Source organism: Aphidius gifuensis, linkage group LG3 (assembly GCF_014905175.1).
Source record: "Aphidius gifuensis isolate YNYX2018 linkage group LG3, ASM1490517v1, whole genome shotgun sequence".
In the NCBI taxonomy this organism is placed as follows: Eukaryota; Metazoa; Arthropoda; class Insecta; order Hymenoptera; family Braconidae; genus Aphidius; species Aphidius gifuensis.
In genome coordinates, this window is record NC_057790.1 from 23,311,056 (window position 1) to 23,338,036 (window position 26,981).

Consider the following 26,981-nt stretch of genomic DNA (forward strand, 5'->3'; position numbering starts at 1 on the left):
AAAAATTAGCAATTCGATGTGACTATGACTTTAAGTGTCAATTTAAAAATAATTTAATACTTGAAAATTGGAAAAAATTAAGTTCATAATAATGCTTTATAATAAATTATTATTATTACTTTTTGAGTGTTTGCATTGGGTTATTTTTGATCTCGTATTTTTCGATTGTTTAAACAATAGTAATTAGCAATATTTGGAAATATAAAAAATTAATATTTTAACAGAGAAAATATATCATTTCTTTTTGTAAATTAAAAAAGTTAATTGTTTATATTTTTAAGTATAGAAAAATTAGAGATTACTAATGATTCTTTTGCAGCAATTAAAATTGAAAAAAAATTAATAACAACATACTTGCCATGATGAATGCCTTAGTATAAATTTACTGTGAATGGGAAGTATATATTTCAATAAACAATTTACAATTTAAATTGAAAAAATAAGTACACATGTAGTTTAATTTAAAAATAAATTCATAATCTCAAACTACATGTAAGCATTTTCACGAGAAAATTAAATTCAACATAAAATGAATTGACTTTAAATTAAAAAAAAAAAATTAGTTTAATTTTTAAAAACAAAAATACTACAATATAATGACTCTAACAAAAAACAAAAATGAAAAAAAAAACGTGAGGGCGATATTTAATTGATAAAAAAAAAAAAAAAAAATTAAAATCTTTACAATAATTGTGTGACATAAAAAAGTGAGAATAAGATAGTTAAACGTTATAGATAATATATTTAAATTTTTCAAAAAGTGCTGCAAGGTTGTAACAGTTATTCAAAAATTTAAAAAAATTAATAAATTATTGTTAAATAACATCAATAGCAATACTCGACTTGATCCATTCAGTTATAAATTTATCAAAAAAAATATCACTTAATCACATATTTGTTTATACTTTCATTCAAACAACATCAGGCTAAAAAAAAAAAAACAATTAATATTTTCTCGGTAAGATATTACATAGCAGTAAAGATAAGTGATAAAAAAAAAAAAAAGTTTTTAAATACCCAGGGGTAAATTGTATTGTGGTGGTCGAAAAAAGATTGACAGAATTCATGTGAATAAATTCCCAGGATTGGAGATAATGCCCTCGTATCATATCAGATACTCATAATAAATTGTTAAAATAAAAAAATAAACTCAACATGTAATCCATCAACTTTTTAAATTATAAAAAAAAATTTTTCATTATTAGTAATAATTTATTTCATCAAAATAGGTAAAGTCGAGATGAATGAAAAAAACTAATTTGCAAAAAATAAATAATAAAAGTTGTAAAAAAAAAAATAAAATAACTAAATAAGAAATAAAAAAATCTTAAAAACGTAACAATTAAAATGAGTATCAAATAATACAAAAAAAAAATTAATTAATTAATTAATAATAATAATAACCAAGGTAGAAAAAATAAAGAAATTAATAAAAAATAAAACTCTAGCCTTACGATGAATAATCGATCGTTTTCTAACCGCTGTAATTTATAATAGTGAAAATATAAAAAATAAATAAATCTGCGTTAATTTGTGTGTACATATGCATGTTCAAATTGTTAAATAAATAATTCGAAAATAATAATAATAATAATAAACAATAAGACATGCATATGTTTGACCGTTTAATAATTTATTTGTTTTTTCTTTTTCACACAATAAACGCAGATTGTCTTGTACATAAAAAAATGAATATAACTAATTATTTAAAAAAAGAAAAAAACTAGGCTGGACTAATAAGTTATTCAAAAAAAAAAAAATAATAAAAAATACAACTACGCGGCCTCACGCCTCTAATTTATCTTCACGAAAAAAAAACCGTGCCTAGAAATAACGTAGTGCAATTGGCGGAATAAAAGTAAAAATTAAAAAAAAAAAATTAATAATAATTAAAACACTGGTTTTAAATGAAAAAACATTTAAATTTAAAAAAAAAAAAAATAGTGATTATACTCTCACTGAGGGGGTGTGCATGTGATAGAAAAAAATTAAAAAAAAAAAAACTGCAAATTTCGCAAGGCTCTTTTTAAAACGAAAAACAAAATAATTAAACAAATATATATATATACATGAATTATAAACGAAATAATAATAATAATAATAATTAAAAATAATGATTTTCAAAATGAAAAAAAATAAATATAAATCATAAATAAACCTAAAGTAGAGCATGACGTTTTCTGTGATGAAGAAAGATATATATAAAATTAAAAAAAAATATAATAAAAAAAACAAAGGGTGGCAAATGAAAATTTACAGCCAAGATATTTAATTTATATTTTCATTTTTCTTATTTCATCTTACTTGTTGTCTCTAATATATTTTTAAAGAAAACTTTAACTGATAGATTTTTGTTATTATTTAAACTTGAGAATAATGATGTATATAAAAAAAAAATAGAAAAATAACACTAAGATTCTCAGTTAAAATTTTAAAAATATATTTAATAAATACTAGTATTATCCAGCTAAAATCTGGTGATTATTTTAGTTAACTCATGTATAAAAAAAATACTTCAAAAATACAAATATTTATTAAGCAACTCTTGAGTGTTCCAAGCTTGGCTGTGCTTTCTACGAAGTCAGATTTCCTATGTATTTTCTACGATTTATTTTTCAACGTGTTAAGCATCAATACGATCACTAAAGAGTTGCTTAATTGACAATATTTTTTTTTGTTAATTTTATTAACAATTATTTTCATTTGCCAACCTTCAGATATATCAGAGATAAATTTAAAAAAAAAATAAACAAATAGATGAAATAAAATAATAAATTATGATAATTTTGCCTGAAGAAAGTAATTTCACAATGTGAAATTAATTGTGAAATATAATTTCAATCGCTTTTGAGCTTGAGCACACAAAAACACCGAACTAATTAGCAGCCGAATTTATTAAAGACTAAATTTAATGAAAATAAATTTAACTAAAAAAATGAAATATAAATATAAAAGACAGTTATAAATAATTAGTGATGATAATAAAAATAAAAAATAAAAATTTATTCACTTTTATTTTTATTTAAACAAGTGAAAATAATAATTAATTATTGAGAATATGATTTTAATTGATGATTTAAAAAAAAATATATAATTAATTGAAAAATGATAATAAAAGGGAAAATGTTAGTGAAATGATTTGAGTGTGTTTAATAACTTTGACACAAAAAATATATTAATAAAAAATATTGTTCGAAGGTTTATGGCCTAATTGAATGTGTGTTTAAAATTATTATTCACGAATTGTGGCTGAGGAAGTATTTTTAATAAGCAAATGCTTGCAAATACTTTGTGATAGCGTCGAGACATGGTCCTTAACGCCACCTTAATATAAAAATAATTGATATTTTAATTTTTAGAAACAATAAATTAATTATAATACAATAGAAAAACAAATATCCAAAATTTCTAATAGAAAAAAAAACATTATTTTCCCATTTATTTTTCTTTTTTGCATGAAAAAAAAAATAAAAAAAATTTAGGAAACATAAATTTCAATTGATCATTGGAATAATATTAATTTTAAAAATGCACGTAAGCCACAGATGGAAATGAAATCTAATGATGATGAATAAATAATTTTAAAAAATTAAAAAATAAATAAAAAACAACTTGCCATACTACTGTTATATAAAATTTAGTGATATTCGCGATTCTAGATAGACTGAGCCATTAAGTAACGATATCTAGAGTGTAAAAAAAAAAAATGAAACGTATCGAATCATCGATTGATCAAACTAAATATATATAAATAAAAAATTTATCCTGATGATGATAAAAACGATACTTTAACTAGAATTTTTTCATTTAAAAAACAAAATTAAAAGCTCGGGAGTTTGGTGCTCGACAAAAGGTGTAACTAAAAAATAAAAAAAAAACTATAATTAAAATAAAAATCACACACAATTGTTAAACGAGTATTAGTATTATTATTGTCATCAACATGAAAATTAAAAAAAAAATAAAATAACAAACAAACCCTGTCACTCATCTACCTCTTTTTAATGTCATGAAAATAAAATTATAAAAAATACGATAACAAATACGAGAGCAAGAAATGATAATAATAAAAAATTCGTTGAATTGAATGCAAATGCGATATTACGTATCATCATTATCAATATTCCGGCATATTCACATTGTTTTATTTCTTTCGAAATAATAATCAGACAAAATAATAAATAAATTAAATTATAAAAATTATTTCGTTGAATAATTGTTCAAGCATCACTCGTTACATTTCGATTTTCGATAGACTAATCAAATTGTTAAAATCTTCACATGTTAATAAATTCAAACAACAACAAATAAATATGTAAAATAAATTTACGAGAGATATAAAATTGAGTGTTGAATTATTGTGTGATGTGCCGGTCATAATGATGATATTTTTTAATCAGCAATGAAATTAAATAATTTAAAAAAAAAAAGTAAATATGTAAAGAAAGAGAATAATAAAAAAACTGCTCAGCGAGTTCCATTAATCACATCTCACTCACTTTATTCACTCGCAACATCTATTATAAAAATATGTGCTTTATATAGTTTAACAAAATAAATAATTTGAAAAATATAATACTTGTTACTAATTATTAATAATACAATTATTAATTATCGCCGTTATTTTCTTTAATCAAATTAATGCATTGAAAAACAAGTAAACAAAAAAAGAAAACAACTATTGAATAAATAAATCAGTAGTAATTTTAGCTGCAAGTATTTTACAATTATTATTTGAATTAATTCTCAAATCAATTTCACGTTCAAGAATCATTGCAGCTTCTTTAATTTTTTCATCTTTATCAATTTCAATAATTTCAGGAAATTCAGTTTGAAACATATGCATCATGGCATTTTGTTGTGATGTTGTTCTAAAAAATAAAATAATAAAAATAATATTAATATAAAAATATAATAAATAATAATTAAATAATAATTACCGTGTATAAATTTTTATATTAATTCCATCAACAAATTCTTGCATGATAAATTCAACTAAACAATAACGAAATGATTCTGGATTTTTAGATGCATATACATCAGGACGTGATTCAACAAAATCTTTATCAGCAAGATATGTAAGTAATTTATCACCAACACCATTTTTCATTGGTAATTTAAATATTTTTTCAATACTCGATGATTTAATTGCTAGTATACTGTAATCAATATTATCAGCATAACGTGGTGTTAATATTTTAACAATAGCTTGTGATGCATCAAGTTTAAACATTGGTATTGGTGATTGAAGATTTTTTCCTTCAAGAGAAAATGTTATTGTTCCAAAACCAATGGCACATGATGAATTTTTAAAACAAGGAATATCCAATATGACAATTCCAATTGTTTGACAATCACGTGTTTGACCAATTTCATTTGTTTTTGTTGTTGATGATGAATCCATATCCATTTCCCAGAATGATGTTATACCAGTTAATTCATCTTCATCCTTCAAACTGATGTAGATCATTGGATCCCTCAAAATTCTGTAACAAAATATATTGATAAGATAAAATGACACTTGGATGAGAAAAATTTATCTAATCTTTTATTCATTTTTTTTTACGTCTTGCTGGTAGACAAGTGGCCAGCAAGGATATTTCAAATATTATGTGGCCTTGTGATAAGAAAAAACCGCAGAGGATATAATACAACGGAAGTAAAAAAAATGGGTATTCAATTCTTTTTTTCATGGAAATATATATATTTTTTTCTCTTGTTATTATCATAATAAATTGATAAATTTATTTTTTTTTTTAAATCATTTTGTTTGACTTGTTTTTCTATTTTTATTTTTTGATTTGAGTTGTTTGAAATAATTAATAAAAATGATTGATAAAACATGAGATACAATTACGTAAGTCGAGAGAAATTAATGATGACCTGTGTTTAAGTGTCATCGAAAAGACTTTAAAATAAATTTATAAAATAATTTTTTTTTTATTATTTTCAAGAGAAACTATTACACATAATGCGAATGATTTAATAGCCACGTGTCACAGTTGGATATGTCTTAGTGTCATCACAACGAGTTTACCTCCTGGTGACTATATTTAGTTCTCATTCCTGTCTTTCATCGGCTTCAATTTCCTTCGAGTTCTTATTTAAGCAATTCAAGCAAAACGAATACAAAAATAAAAATAAAAAAAAAAAACAGAGAATCAAGTATTTAAAAAAAAAAAAATACAAGAACAAAAATGTTGTTAACTTGGCGTTTTTTTTTTCTTTTAAAGGTCTATAAACTTTACCACGTTAATTTGATATTTTAGAAATAAAAAAAATTAATATTATCTTTGTGGCTTTGAAAATATTAAATAATTATTTTCTTTTGTCATTTGTCGGGAAGATTTTTTAGTGTTTAATGTTGCGTTTGTTTTTAAGAATTTTTTTATGAACCAGAAAATTCAAAAGAAACAAATTATTATTTTATAGTTATTAAACAAATTTATGAACTGTAACCGTTTAGTCATTAAAATTTAAAATTTATACTTATGACAAGATAAATTTCAACAATTAGCTTTAACAATTCATATAAAATAATTTACATTTCTATAACATGATTCAAATTCCAGATAAATTTCTAGCAAGTTGGTAATTTTGATTAAATACATATCAACATCAAAGTTGACTCGAGAGATTTATCCTAAATTGAGAATAACTTTCATCGACAAATAAGGATAAAAATAAAATCCTAAAAAAACATAAAAATAAAATTTCTTTCATCAAATTTTCACTTGTAAAAAAAAAAAAACAAACAGTGTTTTAAAAATCCATTAAATGAGCATTTAAATTTTTCAAAAAAAAAGGAATATTTATACAAAAATTAAAATACATTATAGACATAAAAACAAACATGAAAAAAATATATAAAAAAATTAAATTAATCAGTTACAAATTTTTGTAGTGAAGAAAAAAAACAAGAATATATTTATTTCTATCATATCTGTGCAATATTAATATGATACGCAAGCGCAAGTAAAGATCGACCCGCGAAACCCAACTAACCAATCCCAACTAAAGTTGATAGTATACATGTACATAGATGAAAAAAAATAAAATAGTATATATGTTCTCAGTGTGGTTGTAGGCGCAGCATCAGAAAGAACCTAGCATCGTCATCATCATCCTCCCTGTAGTCTGAAGAATAATAATATAAAAATACTAACAATACCAACACACGTTTCTCGTCACTTTTAGTTTGCTCAGTTTGTATCAGGCAACTGGAGGATGCCTCCATGAACACATCAATAATTCTTCCGTTCTAATATTCAATTAAAATACATATACTGAATATATCAAATTAATTATTTAATAAAATAATTATCAAGTGACAAATTATTAATTAATTTAAAAAAATTTCATTCATTTATTTATTTATTTATTTATAATTATTTTTATCAACATTATTAGTTTATAATATAAATTCAGTGATAAACAGTGAATATTATTATAAAGTTTTTTTTATATTAATTAAGTTTTTTATTATAAAAAATAAAAGTGATTTTAATTTTGAAACAAAAACATTATTGAAAATAATTAAAACAATTCAAGTCGCTGTATTAACAGCGTAAATGATATTTGGATTTTTTATTTGGGCGTATGTCCATTGAAGGTATGTAATCAATTTTTAATTAGATAATTTTTTTTTTTTTCATTTTTTTCATTACTCAAAGTCAATGTAAGTTTTATTCATGTCAATTGTGTTGGAAACTATTTTTTCAAGTATCATGTGCATATAAATTTATAAACAGTATGTAACGACAGTACTTGTAAAAAAAAAAAAAATTATTATTATTATAAAAAATATCTCGGTTTATTTGACAATATTTTGTTTTCATTAATTTTATGATTTTTTTTTTGATTGCCTTGCCTACAAACAGAATTGTTAATTAAAAAAAAAAATAAAATAAAATGTCTGGAGTGATTTAAAAAACGTTATTATTTTTTTGTTATTTAAAATTTAAAATAATAAATAATAAAAATATTTAAATTGTTTTGAAAATATAATTGAGCATAGATAAGATTTTTTTTTTCCTTGTTATTTGTTATGCAATTGTGTAGCTGATAATGTTGTTTGTTATTTTGATTTATTTACAGTACGATATGAATACAAAAGAAAAAATAATTATCGTGAAAAGATGACACCAAGAAGACATGTCCTTGCTGGACTCAAAAGGACAATTATTGCATTTATTTTACTTGCAATTATTATCCTAGCAATAACAAGTCAGGATAGCACAAGTAACAGCATACACTCATCTCAAGAAGTAAGTTAAATTTATTTACATTTATTAACTCAAAATTCAAGAATAAAATTACCTAATTACTACTCTTTAATGTTTCCCCGAGAAATATATTCAAAAATAAATATAATAATTTTGAAATATTATAATGAAAACAGGAAAAAGAAAACAAACTATAACTTTGATTTTTTTTGCACAACTTTTTTCTATACACAAAACTTTCGACACATTTTAAATTGTACACAACGTGAAATCAACACGCAAAGTACTACACATATATTTTTTACACAAAATAATTATACATATTTAACTTCTACACGATAGTTATACATATTTAAATTATCCACATTTTAATTTAACAGCGGAAAGTTCTACACATTTAATTTCTACACAAATAATTATAAACGTTTAAGTTCGACACGAAAAATTATACACACTTATAAGTTGTACACCAGCATGTTTTATCTATGGGCCCACTAATAGATGGCAGTTTTTGTTATAAAAAAATTTAAATTGTGACTTTAATTAATCAAAACGATAATTATAATCAATATTATCTAATTATTACGTCAAGATATGCTGTTGAATTATTGTTGAAATATTGACTTTAATTAATCAAAACGATAATTATAATCAATATTATCTAATTAATACATCAAGATATGTTGTTGAATTATTGTGAGAAAAATAATTAATGAAATTATTAATTGTTTTTATTCTCACGAAAAAAATGTTAAAAGAAAAAAAAATAGCAATGAATAAAATTATCCTTGAACTAATTTATTATGTTTTTTTTTTTTTTACGTTAGCTTTTCAAATCAAAATTTTTATATGTAAAATTAATGACAGTACCACCACACCTCGGAAATGACATCGTTAACTTGGCATTTTTATATTTTTTTTTTTTCCCTATATTTATATTCATTTCTTGTATTTTATATTTATTTGATTTATCATGTTTATTGTACTTGCAAATGTAGGTAAAATTGTAAGGTATATATGAGCTTGCATTGAAAATTTTTCTAAGCATAAATTTATAGAGCTATGTATATTGATTATAGGTATAGTATAGAAAGAGACAAGTTTAGTAAAAGTTTGTGGTATCGAGTTCAGTGATTTTCACGATCATTTACCATCTATATACTTGGAAATATATATTTTTTATTTTATAGAATATCAAAAACTTGAGCTTTGTTCAAATCTATCATAAACTGATCATAAAACAATCCTCTATTATTATTTTCATCATCTTTTTTTATATACATTTTTTATATTTTACTTTGAAAAAAAAAAATACATAAAAAAGGTTTATGTAACTTGATATCTTTTTTCATTTTTTTATAACATTGTTTGGATTATTTTTTTCATTTATAAATAATATTTCAATGGTTTAAATATTAAAACAAATTTAATTTGTAATTCAAATTATAGTTCGATATTTTATTGTTTGAGATTTTTTTTTAATTTAAAATAAAAAAAAAGTATTATTTAAATTAATAGCTATTTTTAAAATGAGATTAAAAAAAAAAAAAACAAAAGTTTAATATATAATGAAATTTGTTATTGTCATCTGGGGATATCAAATTGCCAAGTCTGATGGAAATAAATACAAACTACTTGTCAGCCTAATGACGACATTTTCCAGTACTTAAATTAATCACTTTAATAACCATCAAATATCACCAACAGGGAGATGATATAAATTTCAACCCTTTGCATCAACACCATCACCACTTTTGACAACAAAAAACACTAATTTTTCTCTCACATCACTGACACTATCAAGCATACAAAAATAATTTATTCTCTTTTTTTTTTTTTCTTTTTTATCTTTCAACTCCAGCAAAAACAAATTCAATTTTTTTTATTGTCGAATTTTCTACTGTGTATTTTTTTTTATAAACTAAAATAGATATCACTGTGTGTGCCAAAATAAAAAAAAATTAAGGCACATGTGTCACAAATTCTTTGAATGATATATCCAAGTAGAAAAAAAAGAACAAAATTATTCTTTTCTTTTTTTTTTTTCAAGAGCAAATTAGAAATTTTTCTTTTTAAATAAATTTAGTTTCAATTAAAATACATACTGTGTATTAAATAGAAATTTAATTTAGAATTTGTTTTTTTTTTTCACATTTTAAAATGAAATATAATTAATATTAAATAAGTTAAACTCTGGTGAAGCAAGATGTCTCCTACTTGGAGTAAAAAACTGAGAGAAAAGTAGAGCTTGCTTTTTTTTTGTCAGGCAGCTTTTTGCAGTTATGAAATATGTAAGTCAAGAAGAGATAGAATAAAAAAAATGGAGAATAAAATGAAAAACTCATTGCTTGTAAGTGTATACCAAAGGGTTTTGCAAGAGTTTAAGAGCCCCAGAGTATAAACTGTGACAACTCAAGGGAAAAAACCAAGTGGAAAGACTTTCTTCACCTCGGGCTATAACATATACACTCTAAGACACAGAGATAGTCATGTTAAAGTAAAACCAACGGACAAAAAAAACAATAAATAAAAAAATAAAATAAAAAAAATAAAACTATTCTTGGCAAATTTCCAGACGCAATGCGGCAGGTGGACCACCTACACGACCCACTATTTCCAAAAATTCATCATCTCGTTTTGTTTGTTTTAATTTCATTTTTTAATATTCTATTGTCAAAAACACCTGTTTTATTTGCATTGAAATAATATTTTTTTTTCATACCAAAGAGAGCGCATTGATGAAAACTCGATAATTTACTCGATTTTTTTTTAATTAAAATAGTTCATTTAAAAAGAAAAAAAAATCAATTTCACTCAATCTCTTTACCATGAGGAAAAAAAAAAATTTTAATAAAATAATAATACGAATTGAATGAAAATGAGAAAATTGAAAATGACAATTTAAATCAAGTTTTTAATAGTTTTTTTTAAAAAGAAAGTATTCATAGAATAAAAAAAAAAAATTCAAAAGTTTATAAAAATCAATTTAACGTCATGCCAAAGTAACCCTGATTACATAAACCCAGTGTCAACATGTGCCAACTCACATTTTTTTAAATATATTTTTCTCAATTATTATTATTTTTATTTTCTTCGTTCTCATTGTGCACCCCTAACAACATCAAAAGACACGAAGGTATCTTTTTTTACATTCCAAAATAAAAAAAACAAATTCAACAAAATAAATTTAACTGCAAAATATTCAAACTGGGTCAATCGATCCTGGCTAAATCCTATATGAAAATCGACCTTCGTTTACAAAAAAAAAAACAATCGTCTTACTCAAATCAAAGGCATCGAGACTATTTTTTTTTTTTCGTTAAATCCCAGAAAAGAAGCTTATGTTTTATAAGCGAAATAAAAAAAAATTCTAAACGACAAAATTAAAGCAAATAAAAAATCCTACAAACAATTTAAATAAATTAATATTTGTATTAAAATATAAAAATTTTGAAGATCAATATTATCAAGTTAATGGTGGTATATTGAAAATTTATATGATGACATTTAAACACACCTCAGTGACATTGACAAATGTGCATAAATGTACTAAATATAAAATTAAATAGTCTATGATTATTGCAAAATACCAGGGAGTGTTTAACAATGCAATTTTCATTATTCAATTTCAAATGTAATGAAAAATCCAAAGTGCAATAATACAAATCCTTGCACTTTGATGAAACCCTGAAGAAAAAAAAAATTTATGATGATGCATTGTTAGAATTAATAATAATATGATTATATTATTTTCAAGGTCAATGTAATGTTAAGATTTTTTTTTTTTTTAAATAATCATCGAGTGTATTTTTTTTCATAAACTTTGTTGTTATATTTTTGATAAAATAATTGAATGAAATCAATAAAAAAAATTATTGTTGTATCAATGGCTAATTTAAAAATTGAAAATCAATTTTCAATTTATATTTATTTGTTTATTATAAATTATTTAATTTTTGAAAAGAAAAATAAGATGAAATTGTTTTTAATTTATTTTTGTTTTCTGTTGAGTTTTTTCTTTTCTGTTGAATCGATTTTGATAAATAGTTAATTGATAAATTATCTATTACTCGATGGAATAAAATATCAGTCAAAGTGCAAATGGATAAGTTTGTAAAATAATATATAAATGGTATTTAAACCTCAAGTTAGTGTATATATGTGGCCCACATTGTGGTTTGTTCTGAAAATCAATAAACGGAAGGCGCCACTTGTGCATTCAAATTCAACAAATTTTTATCTACAATAAAGAAAAAAAGATAAATATATATTGGTAATATTGAATTGAAATAAATAAAAAAAGGTATAAACTTCAAAGCCAAAGAATAAAATATTTAACCTTGATAAAAATAAATAACAAAACATCAAAGAAATATTAGAAGTAAATTTTGTTCGACTAATTTATTTGCAATTTGCATGAGTAAATAAATTCTTGGAAGCAATTAAAATTAATTTAAAAAAAAAGAAATAATATCTATTGAAGAGAAAACAAAATTAATAAAAATAAATAGAAATAATTTTTATAGTGAGTGATGACAATGACAGTTGACATTGAAAATTATCTGTAACGAATTTTTGATTAACCTATGTTTATCTGATTTAAACGACCTTGTTTTTCAACAACGTAAATAACTCAACTAATTTAATCAAAAATAAATATAATTTTCTAAAATTTATCAACTAATTTTAATATATTTTCTCAAGTAAATTTGAAAAAAAAAAAAGAGTAGTACTTTGATGAAAAACAATTTAAATGTATATAAAAAAATCAAGTTAATTAAAGTCAAGAAAAACAATTACTTTTAATCGATTTTGTATGTTTTTTTTTTTTAAATTTATTTTTTGTTAATCTCAAGCATTTTTTCAATTCACTTCTGATTTCAATAGGGCGATAGGTGAGAGAGTGCTTCGTGTATGATTCAAGTGGCCACTTGCTTTTTTACAATTTTTTTTTTTTCATTTCCCATTTACTTTTTCAACCAAAAGAATTTGATCCAAGTAAAAAATCTTTGATGCTACATTTTCTATTGTCCTTTTTTTTATTCTCTCATCCTTTATAAATTTTTTTTTTTTAATTCTTATTATTATACATAATTTTTTTTCGTTTATCTATGCAAAAGAGAGATTTTTCTTTCATCTATTATCGTTTTTTAAATTTTTTTTCAAACATTCTGGAATATAATAAATTTATTCTCAACATGTTAATTGAGCTGTTATCGTGTTAGATGGTGATGATGATGCAGAAATAATAAAAATGAAAATTACATTACATAAATATTAATAACTCATATATTACGTTGTAGATTTTTTTATTTTTCATATTTTTTTTTTATAATGACAATATTGCCGGATATTTCAAAGTACTATGTTGAATTATTTTGTGAGAATGACAGAGTACGTTTTATTCTAATTTTGTTTCACCCACGCATGACGAATTTAATGCACATGTCCTGGGTCATGTGGGTCATTTTTGTGTTGCGTCATTAATACATAATAGTTACGATATTACGTGGATTAAAAAAAAAAATAGTTGTAATAAATATATAGACATTTAAATCACATCTTGAATTGCATATATGTATTTTTATTTTTAAATTTTAATACGGGCTTGTTTAGTTAAGTTATTAAAATTTAAAAAATTGAAAAGACCTTGGTAAAGTGTCGATGATGATAATAAAAATAAATTTTTTAGTTGAAAAAAAATTTTAACGTGTTGAAAATTTGTTTTAGTTAATTTTTATTTTATGTTTTCAGAAATATACCTCACAATCAATAGAAGAAAAATTATATGAATTAAATTCAGTTGCTGAAACTGAAGAACGTCTTGCTGAGAGAAGAAAATATTTGACTGAAAAATGTGCTGAAGCTGAACTTGATCGTCCTGGAAATGATTCAATTCACAAACCAAATGCATGGGAATTTTTTGTTAATCGTGATTATCATCTTATTTGGTGTAATGTATTCAAAGCTGCATCAACTTCCTGGATTTATAATTTTAATAGACTTGCTGGGTAATTTTTCATAAATATTAATTTATATTTTAATATATAATTGAAATGATTTTGTTGATAAAGAAAAATATCTAGAAATTGAATTGAATAAATAAAAAAGTATTTTAATAATTAATTTGCAGAAAAAATTTAATGCAATCAATAGAAATATCAAGATTTTATCATCTTTTTTAAATTCAATTGAGAATTTTTAAGTGTTTTTATTTTTCTTTTTCGAGTGGGAGGTTTTTAATTGACATGGAGAATTAGTTTATTTATGAAATAATTATCTAATCAGGCTAATAAGGTTTTGTTTTATATTTTTTTTTTTTTTGTATTTTTTTAGATATAGTACCCAGTTTTTAAAATCATCAAAAGCAGTACCAGTGTCTCTTGCACGACAAAGATATCCACGACCAACTGCTGAAGAATTAGCTAATTATCTCAATGACTCAGTGAGTTTTTTAATTGTAAGACATCCATTTGAACGTTTATTGAGTGCCTACAGAGATAAACTGGAACAAAGTTTACCAAATACATTTCACAGTAAGCTTGGTGTACGAATTGTTAATCAGTATAGAATTAAAGTAAGTTTACATTTTCACTTGAATCCTCAGTGTTGAATAATCGAAAAAAAAATAATATATTAATATTTTTTATTTCATTTTTAAGGATCGTAAAAACAGAATAAAACATTCACCAAGATATCCAACATTTGAAGAATTTGTTAGATGGTTATTGTGTGAATGGCGAGCTGGTAATGAATTAGATATGCATTGGACACCTGTTTTACAATTTTGTACACCATGTCAAGTTAGATTTGATATTATTGCCAAGTTTGAAACTCTCCAGGTAGCTTAAATAAATTATTTGAATAATTTTTAAATTGATAATGTTGAATTATCAATAATAATAATTGAGCTAAAAATTTTATCAAGAGTTTAAATAATTTTTTTTCACACAGGAGGATCAAAATTATTTAATAAGACATGTTCATCTTGAACACATTATAAAACCAGAATGGAAAAATCCAACAAGAGGTCCACAAACAAGGGATGTTATGAAAAATTATTTTCAACAATTAACTAAAGGTCAAATTGCTGATCTTTATGACATGTTCAAGTAAGAATATTATTCATTTAAATGAAAATAATTAATTTACATTTATTTATTTTAATAAATTTTAATTTGCTCATGCAGATATGACTTTGAGCTATTTGATTATTCACCAAATGAATATTTAGAAATTGGCAAACAACAACCAGCTCCAATAGAATGTAAAAATGGAAAAATATCATCGCTATAATTATCATTTATTTTTTTAAATAAATCTTTTTTAAAAAAATAATTCGCAAGAAACTTAATAAACACAACGAACGATCGAATGAATAAAAAAACAACAAAAAAAAATTGTATTTACTTATTCAAGTTTTCCAAAGATACTTTAAAATAGTATTTAAACAAAAAAAAAATATATAAATAATCATTTCCACATTTTTGGATGATTTTTTTATATGCTGTGAATTTGTAGAAGAAAAAAAAAATAATATTATTATTCCAAAAAGAATGAATGACATCATCATAATTAATTTTTAAGTAGATCAACAATAAAAAGAGAATTAAATTAATTTAGTAATTAATATCTCGCTAATTATGCACAATATAAATGTAAAAAATTATTTACAGTTAATAAGTCAATATTTATATAACAAAATAAATATTTATTTAATTTTTTTTTTGTCCAGTTATTAATCAACAAGTATTTAATTTGTGATACTTTATTTATTTTTTTTTCAATTTAAATATATATATTTAGACTTTGATTATTATTTTTTGTTGTTCAATACTTGGAATAAAAATTTAAAAATAATAATAATGCAATAGTGCCTAAGAAGTGATCAACCACCTTGTTGAAATAATTTTTTACTGATTGCTTAATCATCAACAGCAACAATGTTAAATAAATAATTAATTAATTAATTAAACAAAAAATAAGCTCAATATAACATTTAGAGTATGAAAAAAAATAATTAAATGATTGTAAAATAATGCAATCGACCAAAAAAAAAAAAACAATAACAAAAAATTAACTTATTAATTAAAGATTAACCTTAGGCATTAAAATATTTAATAAACATCGAAATAGAGCTTAATTATTGTAATAATAAAAAAAAATAAAAATTGTTATTCAGTTGTAAATATGTAAATCTAATGATAATCATTTTGAAAATATATGTTTTTAACTAGAATAAAAATAATCATAATTTATGTTCTACTTTGAAACAATTGTTATAATTGTTGTTGATAAATATTTTAAAATTATTTCAATGACAAAATGATAGTATCAACCTTGATGAATTTCTGATAATCGTTTACTATTATTATTCTATTTTTTTTTTCCTTTTTACAACATTGTTTTAACTTGAAACATTCTTGCTTTATTTTTTTGTTTTAAAAAATTTTATATTTCAGGTATTTATTTGAGTGTGGATATGATCCCCAGGGGATATATTTATTTAGACATGAAAATTAGACATCTTCAGCCGCATTCTTTTGGAAAAAAAAAAAGAATATTATTATTTTTTGGTTTTACTATTTTGATATTAATTATTTATTTCAGTCTTTCAAGGTTTTATAGTGTAAGTTAAGTTAATTGTAGAATTTTATCATCAAGTTTGAGTTTGTATAAAATTTGTTACTATTTTCTTTTTAGAATTGCCCATTGCAAGTGAAGAAAAAATTAAATAAATCAAATTCACTTGTTGTAACTGAAGAACGTTTTGTTGAGAGAAGAAAATATTTAAATAAAAAATGTGCTGAAGCTGGACTTGATTATTCTTGGAATGATCCAGTCAACAAACCAAATGCATGGGAATTTTTTGTTAATCCTGAATATAATCTCGTTTGGTGTAATGTTTTTAAGGCAGCTTCAACTTCGTGGATTTATAATTTTAATATACTTGCGGGGTAATTTTTCTGATAGAAATTTTTCAAGTAGATATTAAATTATTTATTAAATATTTTTTAGATATAGTAAAGAATTTTTAAGACTCAATAAAGAAGTTCTAATTACACTTGCACGAGAAAAATATCCAAGACCGTCTGTTGAAGAGTTGGCTAATTATCTTAACGACTCTGTGAGTTTTATCATTGTAAGACATCCATTTGAACGTTTATTAAGTGCCTACAGAGATAAATTAGAAAAGAATTTTAGTAATTTTTATAGTTCTGTTCGTTTACAAATTGTTAAGCAGTGTCGAGATGAAGTAAGTATATTATTATACTCCCATGAAAATTGTTAAAATTATAAATTATATAAATAAAATCTTCAAAGAAAAAAAAACTTGTCAACAATTGTAATCAAGTTAATAATAAATATAATATTTAATTTATCAGAGTAAAATAAAGACGACACCTTTAAACAATTATCCGTCATTTGAAGAATTTATCAGATGGTTATTGTATGAATGGCAAGCTGGTAATAAATTGGATGAGCATTGGACACCTGTTTTACAATTTTGTACACCATGTCAAGTTAGATTTGACATTATTGCCAAGTTTGAAACCCTCCAGGTAGCTTAAATAAATTATTTAAATAATTTTTAAATTGATAATATTGAATTATCAATAATAATAATTGAGCTAAATATTTTATCAAGAGTTTAAATAATTTTTTTTCACACAGGAGGATCAAAATTATTTAATAAGACATGTTCATCTTGAACACATCATAAAACCAGAATGGAAAAATCCAACAAGAGGTCCACAACAGAAAGATGTTATCAAAAATTATTTTCAGCAATTAACTAAAGGTCAAATTGCTGATCTTTATAACATGTTCAAGTAAGAATATTATTCATTCAAATGAAAATAATTAATTTACATTTATTAATTTCATAAATTTTAATTTGCTCATGCAGATATGACTTTGAGCTATTTGATTATTCACCTATTGAATACTTGGGATTTGGAAAACAAAAAACAGCTCCAATAAAATGTAATAATAGAAAAATATCATCAATATAATTAAATAATTGACTTACTGCTTAGAATTGTTGATCAAGTTAATACCAATAATCCATTTGTGGTCAATAATTCTGTGCCAAATGTCATCGATAATCAACAGTGGATCGTGATTATTTCTTTTACATTTTTTTTTGGCAACTGGTGCTCCAGTTTCATCATACAGCTACAACAAAAAAATAATCAACAATATCAATAATGTGTTGTCATGAAAAAATTAATAAATATAGACAAAATTTTAATAAATTACCTCGGTCTCAGAGTCAGAACTTTCATCTCTCAAGTATAGACATTTTTGAAATAATTTATCTAATATTCTATCAGTTAATTCTTGTGTTTGAACTGTTTCATTTTGTGCAATTCTTATTTGCTCCTGGACAGTGTTCAACTGGTTCATGAGATTTTCCTCAATTGGATTATGAGGAATTGACGTTTCAACAGATGGTTCCTCATAAAAAAGATCTTCGTCATCATCAAGAAAATCCATTGTCTATTACTTTTTAATTCAAATTAATTTTTTTTAGTTGAAAATTTCAAATCAAGGCAAAACACTGACACCACTAAATTTACATAAATGATAACACGTGATAAAAGTTGTTGTTTTTTTTTTTTCTAATTTATCTTTCTTGTGTGTTTACTGTCATTATTATTATTATTATTTATATCGCCATATTGGATCCGCCATCTTGTTAAATATTTTTTGGCGGAAAAAAAAAAATTTGTTTTCTTAAAAATTTATCCTCAACAATTGATTTTAATTATTAAATAAATATCTAAAATACCTATATTTTTTAATAATTAATAATAATTGCATTTTTATTTATTTGTTAAAAAAAACTCTTTTGATAATTATTTGTACACACTGCAATACCGACACTCTAAATAAAAAAAAAATAATAATAACAAGTCAATGTTTACAAATGTCAAATATATATTTTGACAGATAAAATGAATATTGAAGATATTAAATTAATTTATTAAAAATTATAAATAATACTTTAACTGTTTTTTTATATTTTAAAATGTCAAAGAATGATATTCAAAAAGATGATGAGGATTACTGGAATAGTAGTGAAAAACATGCTTTCAGTTTTGATCAAAACAACGAGGTTTATATTAAAAATTGTCATGTTATTATTTATCAATATTTATTGTTAATTTTTTAACAGGTAGAAAATGTATTTGGAATATCGAAAAGTGGAACAGCTCAATTACGAGCAGGAATTTCGAATATTGAAGTGTCCAATACATATTTTAAGCATGACACTGGATCTTTAAATGTCAAACCATTGTTGTCAATAATCAATGAGCCAACATTAATTGCAAGTTGGTATTTATAATTATTAAAAAAAGGAAGCTCAATTATTACTTGTTATTTGTTTAAATTTAATAATTAATTTTTAAAATATTTAATTTAGTTTTAAATGCTGATAAAATTTATTTATCTGATGAAAAACCAACAACAGATCCAGTGATAACTCTTAGAAGAATATTACTTGGTCAGCCATTTACTCTAGAATATTATAAATCACTTGGAAATAAAACAGCATTACTTGATGCAGCAATTGCAAGTGGTAATGGAAATGCCATATTAATTATTATTATTTTTATAACTAAAACATTAAAACCAGCATTGGTACAACGTCTGTTGATGGATAAACCAGGTGCTATTGATGTTTACACACATTATCTTGCAACAAGATTATTAACAAATGATATCACTGATTTACTAACGTAAGTGTCTATTATTATTTCTTCCAAGTATCCATCAAAATTAATAAATATAATTTTTTTATTTAGAATGCAAGGACGATCTCTTGATGCTGCTGTAAGTATTTTAAATTATCAATTTAATATTTTTCCTGAAACAACAATCAGATAATTGAATGACAATATTTTTAAATAATTTTATATAATTTTTTAGATGACAAATTTTAATATAATTGTTAAAAATACAAAGGATGAAGTTAGACTACTTCAAAAATTATCAAAATGTTTTAAAACACAATTTATGAATTTACAAAATTGCAGAGAGACACAATTTGTTCATAATTATATTAAATTATTAGAGTGGAAAACTGCTGTTAAAAATAAAAAATTTGATGAAGATTTTCAGTATGATTCATCAGTTTTAGATTGTCTACGTTATTCATGCAAGGAACACTGGAGCTCGTCTGATGATTCAATTGTTTCACCATTTTATTTATTACACCAGCATGAAATAACACCAAGACAATATCAAAAAATAGCATTACAATCAAGAATATCAGCTCAAGCCTGGGGTGATATTGACATTCTTCTTCTCTCAAAGGTTATTTATTTATTTACTTGTTTAAAAATCAATGAAAACAATTTTTAATTAATGTTTTGTATTATCAGGGCTGGCTTGGAAGTCAAAAGTTACAAACAAATTTACCAATTGAAGATGTCTTAAAGATTTTACACAATGGACAAGCACCAAGTGCTGTTCTTGATAAATTTTTAAAATATGTTGATAATACTGACAGACGTTTGCAACTAGCCAGGGCTTTGTCTTGTTCAAAAGTTATAATTGAGGTAACTAGTTGCTTAATAAATTCATTTTATGTTGCTTATTATTTAATTTATGTTTTAAAGATATTGGCATCACAAGGTGATCGTGCATCTCTGCTGGAATACAAAGACACACTAGTCCCCAATTCTGAATCTTATTTTCTGGCTGAAAAAACATTATCATCATCAACAATTAGATGGAAATCCTGAAATATAATTAATCAAGGAAATTTCAAATTATAAATAATAAAAAAAAGAAGAAAAAAAAATATATATTTATTAATTTTTTTAAGAAAAAAATTATTATTTTATTAATGATCAAAAGATTACTAAAAAAATATTGTCAAAAAAAAAAAAAAAAAAAATTATAAATAAATACATAAACAATATTTTGTTGATAAATATACTCTGAGTTTATTTATATTTTTTTTAAACTGTATTTTAATTTAAAAAAAAAAATAGTTAAAAAATCTGTTGACTCAATCTTTTTTAAATTCATATATATTTTTTTTTTTATCTGTCATCAGTCTATAAGCATAAATATTTAACAGCATCAAAAATATCACTAATTTTAAATATTAACAAACCAAAAATCAAACATTAAATTAAAAAAAAATTATTTTGATAATTAAAACGTTTAAAAATTTCCCGCTATTTTTCTTGCATTCTCTCTTTTTTTTTTTTTTTTTTTTTTCTCCCACCATTAGCTGTTTACTCCGCCTCCAACACACGTGCGAGATTTTCGGTGCCGAATAAATTCGTCACTAAATAAATCGGTTGTGTGTAACGAGAAAAAAAAAGGTAAGCAGCAACGCAACCGTACGAGAAGGAAAGAGAGGAAAAGAGAGACCTCTCTTTTGTTTCTCACAACTACACAACTACACGTCTCTGTTGTTTTTATTTGTAAATTCGTTTGGTTCAGTTCAGTTGTAATTCTTCGCTCTTGCTATTACTATCGTTTATTATTTTTTTTCTTGGTAAAATAACCAACCGCTCTTGATACATTGTGTTGCCGAAAAAGCAAAAAGACCTACGACAATTTACATTATTATCACAGTGAGTAAGACAATCAATAAATCATATTATATTTAATCAATAATTAATCACTGTTAAAATATATATCGATACGTTATCACAAAATCCAATAACAATAAACGCATGAAAAGAAAAAAAAAAACAAAAAAAGATAAAGAAAAAAAAAAAAACAAAAAAAAAAAAAAGAAAATCACGACTGCACAATATAAAAACCACGTGTGTGAATACGCATTGATGAAATTCTTTTGTTTGAAAAATTATCATTTTTGTTTTTTAATTTATTATTGTTAAATTTTTATAGTTTTTGATATTGTTTTTTTTTGGATTAATTAATTAATATTGTTATTTATTTATTTGCAACTCCAGATAAATGGATATTTCACGAAAAAAATCATCAAGACGAGTTGGTGATCCAATTGACGATTGGTTACGTGGTGAAGGATTTGTCAGAAAACATTCGCCAATTGATGCAAGTTCCTTGTTCAAAGCTATCAGTGAGCAAATTTTTTCAACACAATATTATCATCCCAAGGTCAGATCTCAGTGCATTGATTTTATGAGAAAAAATCGTGATTTATTTGAAAAAGTATGTAAAATTAATTTTATTTCATGTAGCTTTTAAATATTTTATATTATTTTTATTAATTATTGTTTAATTATATTTTCGACAGGATATAAATCATCCTTATGATGATTATTTAGATAAAATGTCGAATATTAATGAATGGCCTGGTGAAACAGAAATACAAGCAATGTCACTATTATACAAACGTGATTTTATTATTTATAATGGAATGAAAATGACTCGTATGGTTTTTACAAATAATGGCTTAGATAAGTTTTTTTATCTTTGTCAATCTTCACCAAGACACTACGAGAGCATTTTTAAAAAAGAAAGTATTTCTTCAGCTGCCTATTGCCAATGTAACTATCCTTTTTTTTATTATTTAAAAATATTTATCATCATGATGTTTATTAATTTGTTTTAATCATAATTTCATTGTTTTTTTCTTTAATAGCAATTGTCTACCATACATTATACCAACGTGTGTTCCAACTTGATAATGTTGATGAGAGTGTCAATAAAATGTTACATGATAGTTCAGTCAACATCAGGCATGACAAATTTTTTTTGAAAAGTAACATCGATGCCAGAGAGTAAGTTATATATTTTTTTCTCAAAAAAATTTTATCAACAATTTAATAAATATTATTTAATAATAAATGTTGATTAATTTTCGATTTTATGTCTAGTGAACTTACGGAATTATTAACAAAAGTTGATGAAAAAAAAGATGCAGATGGTAATACAGGTGAATTATTAAAACAAGATATCAAGACACCATTTCCTTATAAAATTGCAAAAGCTCTGGATCCAAATATATATCGTAACACTGACTTTGACATTTGGCAAGAATTAAAAAGAGGTAAATTAATTTACACATATATTTTAATTGTTTAAATAATGCATACATTTATTTTAAATATATTTATTTATATCTTTTTTTTTCACTTGAAAAATTTGTTTAGAAGTTCACTCATCAAGTTATCCTCGTTGGAATCCAACACGACTCCAAGTTGGTTGCAAATGTTATGTTGTGATTGAGCCAAAAGATATAAAAAAAGCTGATAATAACGTTCAGCATGATATTCTTGCGATTGAAAATGGTGGTGATAATAAAAACGAGGTTATTGAAAAAGTTGACGTGATAAATAAAAAGCCACCAAAAAAAATGATTGGTCATATCCAAAGTATGAGTGATAATAAAGGACCAGTTGTTGTCTTTATTGAGGAACTTGGTGACAAATTTACAGTTCCATATTCAGTCTTGGAAACAATACCAAGACCAAAAAAACCGTGTTCAACTGTAAATTTTTTTTCTTTTAGTAGAGATCATACAAATTCACAATATCGATGGTTCAATACCAATAACAACAGTAACAATAACACCAATAATAATAATAATAATAAAATTTACAACAAAAAACAAGACAAATGGAATGGTCATCATCGTAAAAATAAGGATACAAATATAATGTCTGATGTTAATGGTTATGATGATAAATTAAGCAACAACAACAACAACAACAGTGAAGTTAATCACAATACAAATGTTACTATTAAAAAAAAAGAAAAAACTGAAAATTCACGTTGGACCAAAAATTTAAAGTTAAATAACACATCTAAATCTAAAAATCCAACATCAATCATGAAAAAATTAACAAGTATACATAATTTTTCACCAAAAGATACATCAAATTCAATAACAACATTTGAAGTACATCCAGCAACTGTTGTCTTTGATAATCGTCTTCCATTAGTGAGTCCACCACTGGTAGTAGAAAAAGATGATGATAATCCAGTTGTCATTGGTAATAATGCAAGTGATAGTAGTACTATTTCAAGTAATTGTACTATTCCAATAACAGCAGCAACAAATAGTACAAGTGTTGATAGTGGTGGTAGTGCCAATAACAATCAAAGTGATATGAATGACAGCTCAAAATCTGGTGGTAACAAATCAGAAAATGAAGCTTCAAATACATTACCAGCTGCACGTTCAACACCACTACCATTACAACAAAGTGAAGTACAATTACAACAATATAATCCACAACAACAACAACAAATAACTGGACCACCAATGATTGCATCAAATTGTGGATATGGTTGTGTTACATCAGAGGGAAATACTGTTTATCCTCAGTTTAATTATTATGGTGGTTTTGTACCTGAATCAACACCACAAGTACTTGAACACCATTTAAATCGTGTTAATTTTTCACCAGTATTAAGCTATGATATAAATGGTACAGATTTACCAATGACTGATTTAATAACATTAAGATATTTTTACAATCTTGGCATTGAAACATATCGTATGGGATTTTGGCAACCAAATCCATTATATTATGGTCCCAGTGGTGTGATGCCACGTAGTAACATGATGCAAGTTATGCCTATTCCAGATTATCAGCAAACACAAGCTGTTGCAGTTGCACCTCAACCTTTAATGCAACAAACACAACCACAACCACAACAACAGCAGCAACAACAACAACAACAACAACAGCAATCACAGCAGCAACAGCAGCAAGTTTCACAACAACAAAAGAATCAACGACAAGCACTCTCACTTCCATTGGTATCAACAACATCATCGTCAACATCATTACAATCAAATAATTCACGTCAAAATACTCATCCAAATAATCGTCGTCGTGGTGGTACTGGTGAGCAACATAATCATGCTGGAAGAATGAATACTCATAATTTTGTTAATCAAAAAAATTCATATACACGAAAAAGTGAGCAACAAAATACAGCAACAAATTATCATCATGGTGAATCACAAAATAATGCAGCTCATGATTATAAAAATAATTATGCAAATAGTGATAATAATAATAATAAAGAATCACATATGAGTAATAGAGATCAAAAAAAAAATACAAGCAGCTCAAGTGGAAGTAGCAATGGTGCTCGTTATAAAAAAAATAATGATGCTAACAGACATCGTAGTTATGAACGTTCAGGTCATTATCAAAATGATTTTCATGGTAAACAAATGAATAATTATCAGGGTAATAATAATTACAACCACAGAAATGCTCTTGATGGTGCTGGTCAATCATTTCATCGTGGTAAATCAACTGATACCAATGCTCAACCACAAATGGTAAATACTCAATTATCATCTGCACCACAAACATCATCAGCATCAACTACCTCAGCTGCAGCATCATCATCAACATTGCCAGCTGGTGGACAACAGACTGTTACAAGTACAGCTACTCAGTATTATCAAAATTATCCACCACCACCAATTTATTCAAATGTACAGTATGTGCCAAATGATGGAAATAATTATTACCCACCACCAAGTGGTAATTATTATCCAGTTTCAACCATTGTAACACCACAACAAGAAATTCAAGATGGTAATAATCAACAACAGCCATCATTGCTACCACAACCAACATTACCAGGTTCATATGTTTGTGGTGGTCCAGATACAATGAATTTTCCACCACCGATGTCACCAATGTATCCATATGTTTTTACACAACCACCAATCTATCAAAATGCATCACCAAATCAAGCACATGATCAACAATGGTATCCAATTGCTGATAATCAACAACCAGCACCACAATTTGTACCATCATTTGCTCAACTTTCAATAACACGTCCACCACAACCACCAATGATCAACAGACCACCACCAGCTTCTAATTAAAAAAAAGAAAAGTTATTGTTATTTGTAAATTTTTTTTTTCTTGAGGCTGGCCTCTGAGGTCATTTTTTTTTATAGTGACTTTGTTCATTTATCAAATATTGATTTTTTTTTTCTCTTTATATTATTAGTAATTAATGCAAATTTTTTTTTTTATTCTTTTTTTTTTTTTCTTTATTTTTATTAACATTAAATAAATTTATTTTTTTTTTCCTTTTCCCATTTAATATTAAATTTTTTTTTTTCATTATTCTTAATATTTTGTTAGAATTTTTTTTTTTTATTTAAATAAATGATACGTTTTTGATAGAAAAAAATTATTGTGTTTAAAATTAGTGTTTTTTTTTATAGTAATTGTTATTATTATTATTAATTTATTGGAGTTTCAGCAAATCACCATGCATAATTGTTTAATTGTTTTATTTTTTATTGTTTAATGGCTCAGATAAAATTTTTTTTATCTTTGCCAATGTTTTCCAAGATGATTCATGTTCTGCTCCACTGTCAACGTAATTATTATTTTTTTTTTCATAAAAAAAAAATGTGTTTTCATGATTGAATTGAGTTATTTGTGTTTCGTTTCAATTTTATTGTTTTTTCTTTTTTTATAACAATTGTATGTTATACATTGTGCAAGAGAGTTTGCAAACTCAATGAAGTTGATGGCAGTATATGTATTATGGTAGTTCAAGTGGTGGGTACATTAAGATATACAAAAAGGTAAAAATTGAAAACAGCCATCATTGTCATCACAATCACCAGGTTCTTATGTTAGTTGTGGCACAGAGACAATTATTTTTTGTAAAAAAATATCACATCCCCACTAGGATCAAAGCATATATGATTATGTTAACAAAAGCTAAAAATTGTTATTATTTAATACTTGAAGGTTTGAGAAATCCTAGAATTAATCCAAATGATCCATTAAATGCTAAACT

General features: G+C 24.1%; 4 protein-coding genes across 4 annotated transcripts; 3 read left to right on the forward strand and 1 right to left on the reverse strand.

The window, feature by feature from the left end:
• Positions 1-823: 823 nt before the first annotated feature.
• LOC122853022 lies at positions 824-18,864 on the reverse strand. Its single transcript, XM_044153210.1, has 4 exons — positions 18,489-18,864; positions 18,259-18,404; positions 4,941-5,486; positions 824-4,871 (listed from the first exon to the last, which is right to left on the reverse strand). The coding sequence occupies exons 1-4, from the start codon at positions 18,723-18,725 to the stop codon at positions 4,679-4,681; spliced, it is 1,122 nt and encodes a 373-aa protein (XP_044009145.1). The 5' UTR covers positions 18,726-18,864; the 3' UTR covers positions 824-4,678.
• Positions 7,065-16,191, forward strand: LOC122853021 (carbohydrate sulfotransferase 11-like). Its single transcript, XM_044153209.1, has 7 exons — positions 7,065-7,612; positions 8,098-8,267; positions 13,980-14,236; positions 14,562-14,802; positions 14,888-15,067; positions 15,180-15,337; positions 15,416-16,191. The coding sequence occupies exons 1-7, from the start codon at positions 7,600-7,602 to the stop codon at positions 15,519-15,521; spliced, it is 1,125 nt and encodes a 374-aa protein (XP_044009144.1). The 5' UTR covers positions 7,065-7,599; the 3' UTR covers positions 15,522-16,191.
• A 43-nt stretch (positions 18,865-18,907) lies between the features above and the next one.
• Positions 18,908-21,135, forward strand: LOC122853023 (spermatogenesis-defective protein 39 homolog). Its single transcript, XM_044153212.1, has 7 exons — positions 18,908-19,347; positions 19,408-19,564; positions 19,657-19,972; positions 20,039-20,066; positions 20,163-20,549; positions 20,618-20,794; positions 20,855-21,135. Exons 1-7 carry the CDS (start codon positions 19,261-19,263, stop codon positions 20,978-20,980), a joined length of 1,278 nt encoding a protein of 425 aa, XP_044009147.1. The 5' UTR covers positions 18,908-19,260; the 3' UTR covers positions 20,981-21,135.
• A 555-nt stretch (positions 21,136-21,690) lies between these two features.
• LOC122853024 (putative uncharacterized protein DDB_G0289263) lies at positions 21,691-26,098 on the forward strand. The gene is made up of 6 exons (XM_044153213.1): positions 21,691-21,826; positions 22,172-22,391; positions 22,477-22,729; positions 22,825-22,963; positions 23,060-23,232; positions 23,336-26,098. The coding sequence occupies exons 2-6, from the start codon at positions 22,176-22,178 to the stop codon at positions 26,044-26,046; spliced, it is 3,492 nt and encodes a 1,163-aa protein (XP_044009148.1). The 5' UTR covers positions 21,691-21,826; positions 22,172-22,175; the 3' UTR covers positions 26,047-26,098.
• Positions 26,099-26,981: the final 883 nt, after the last annotated feature.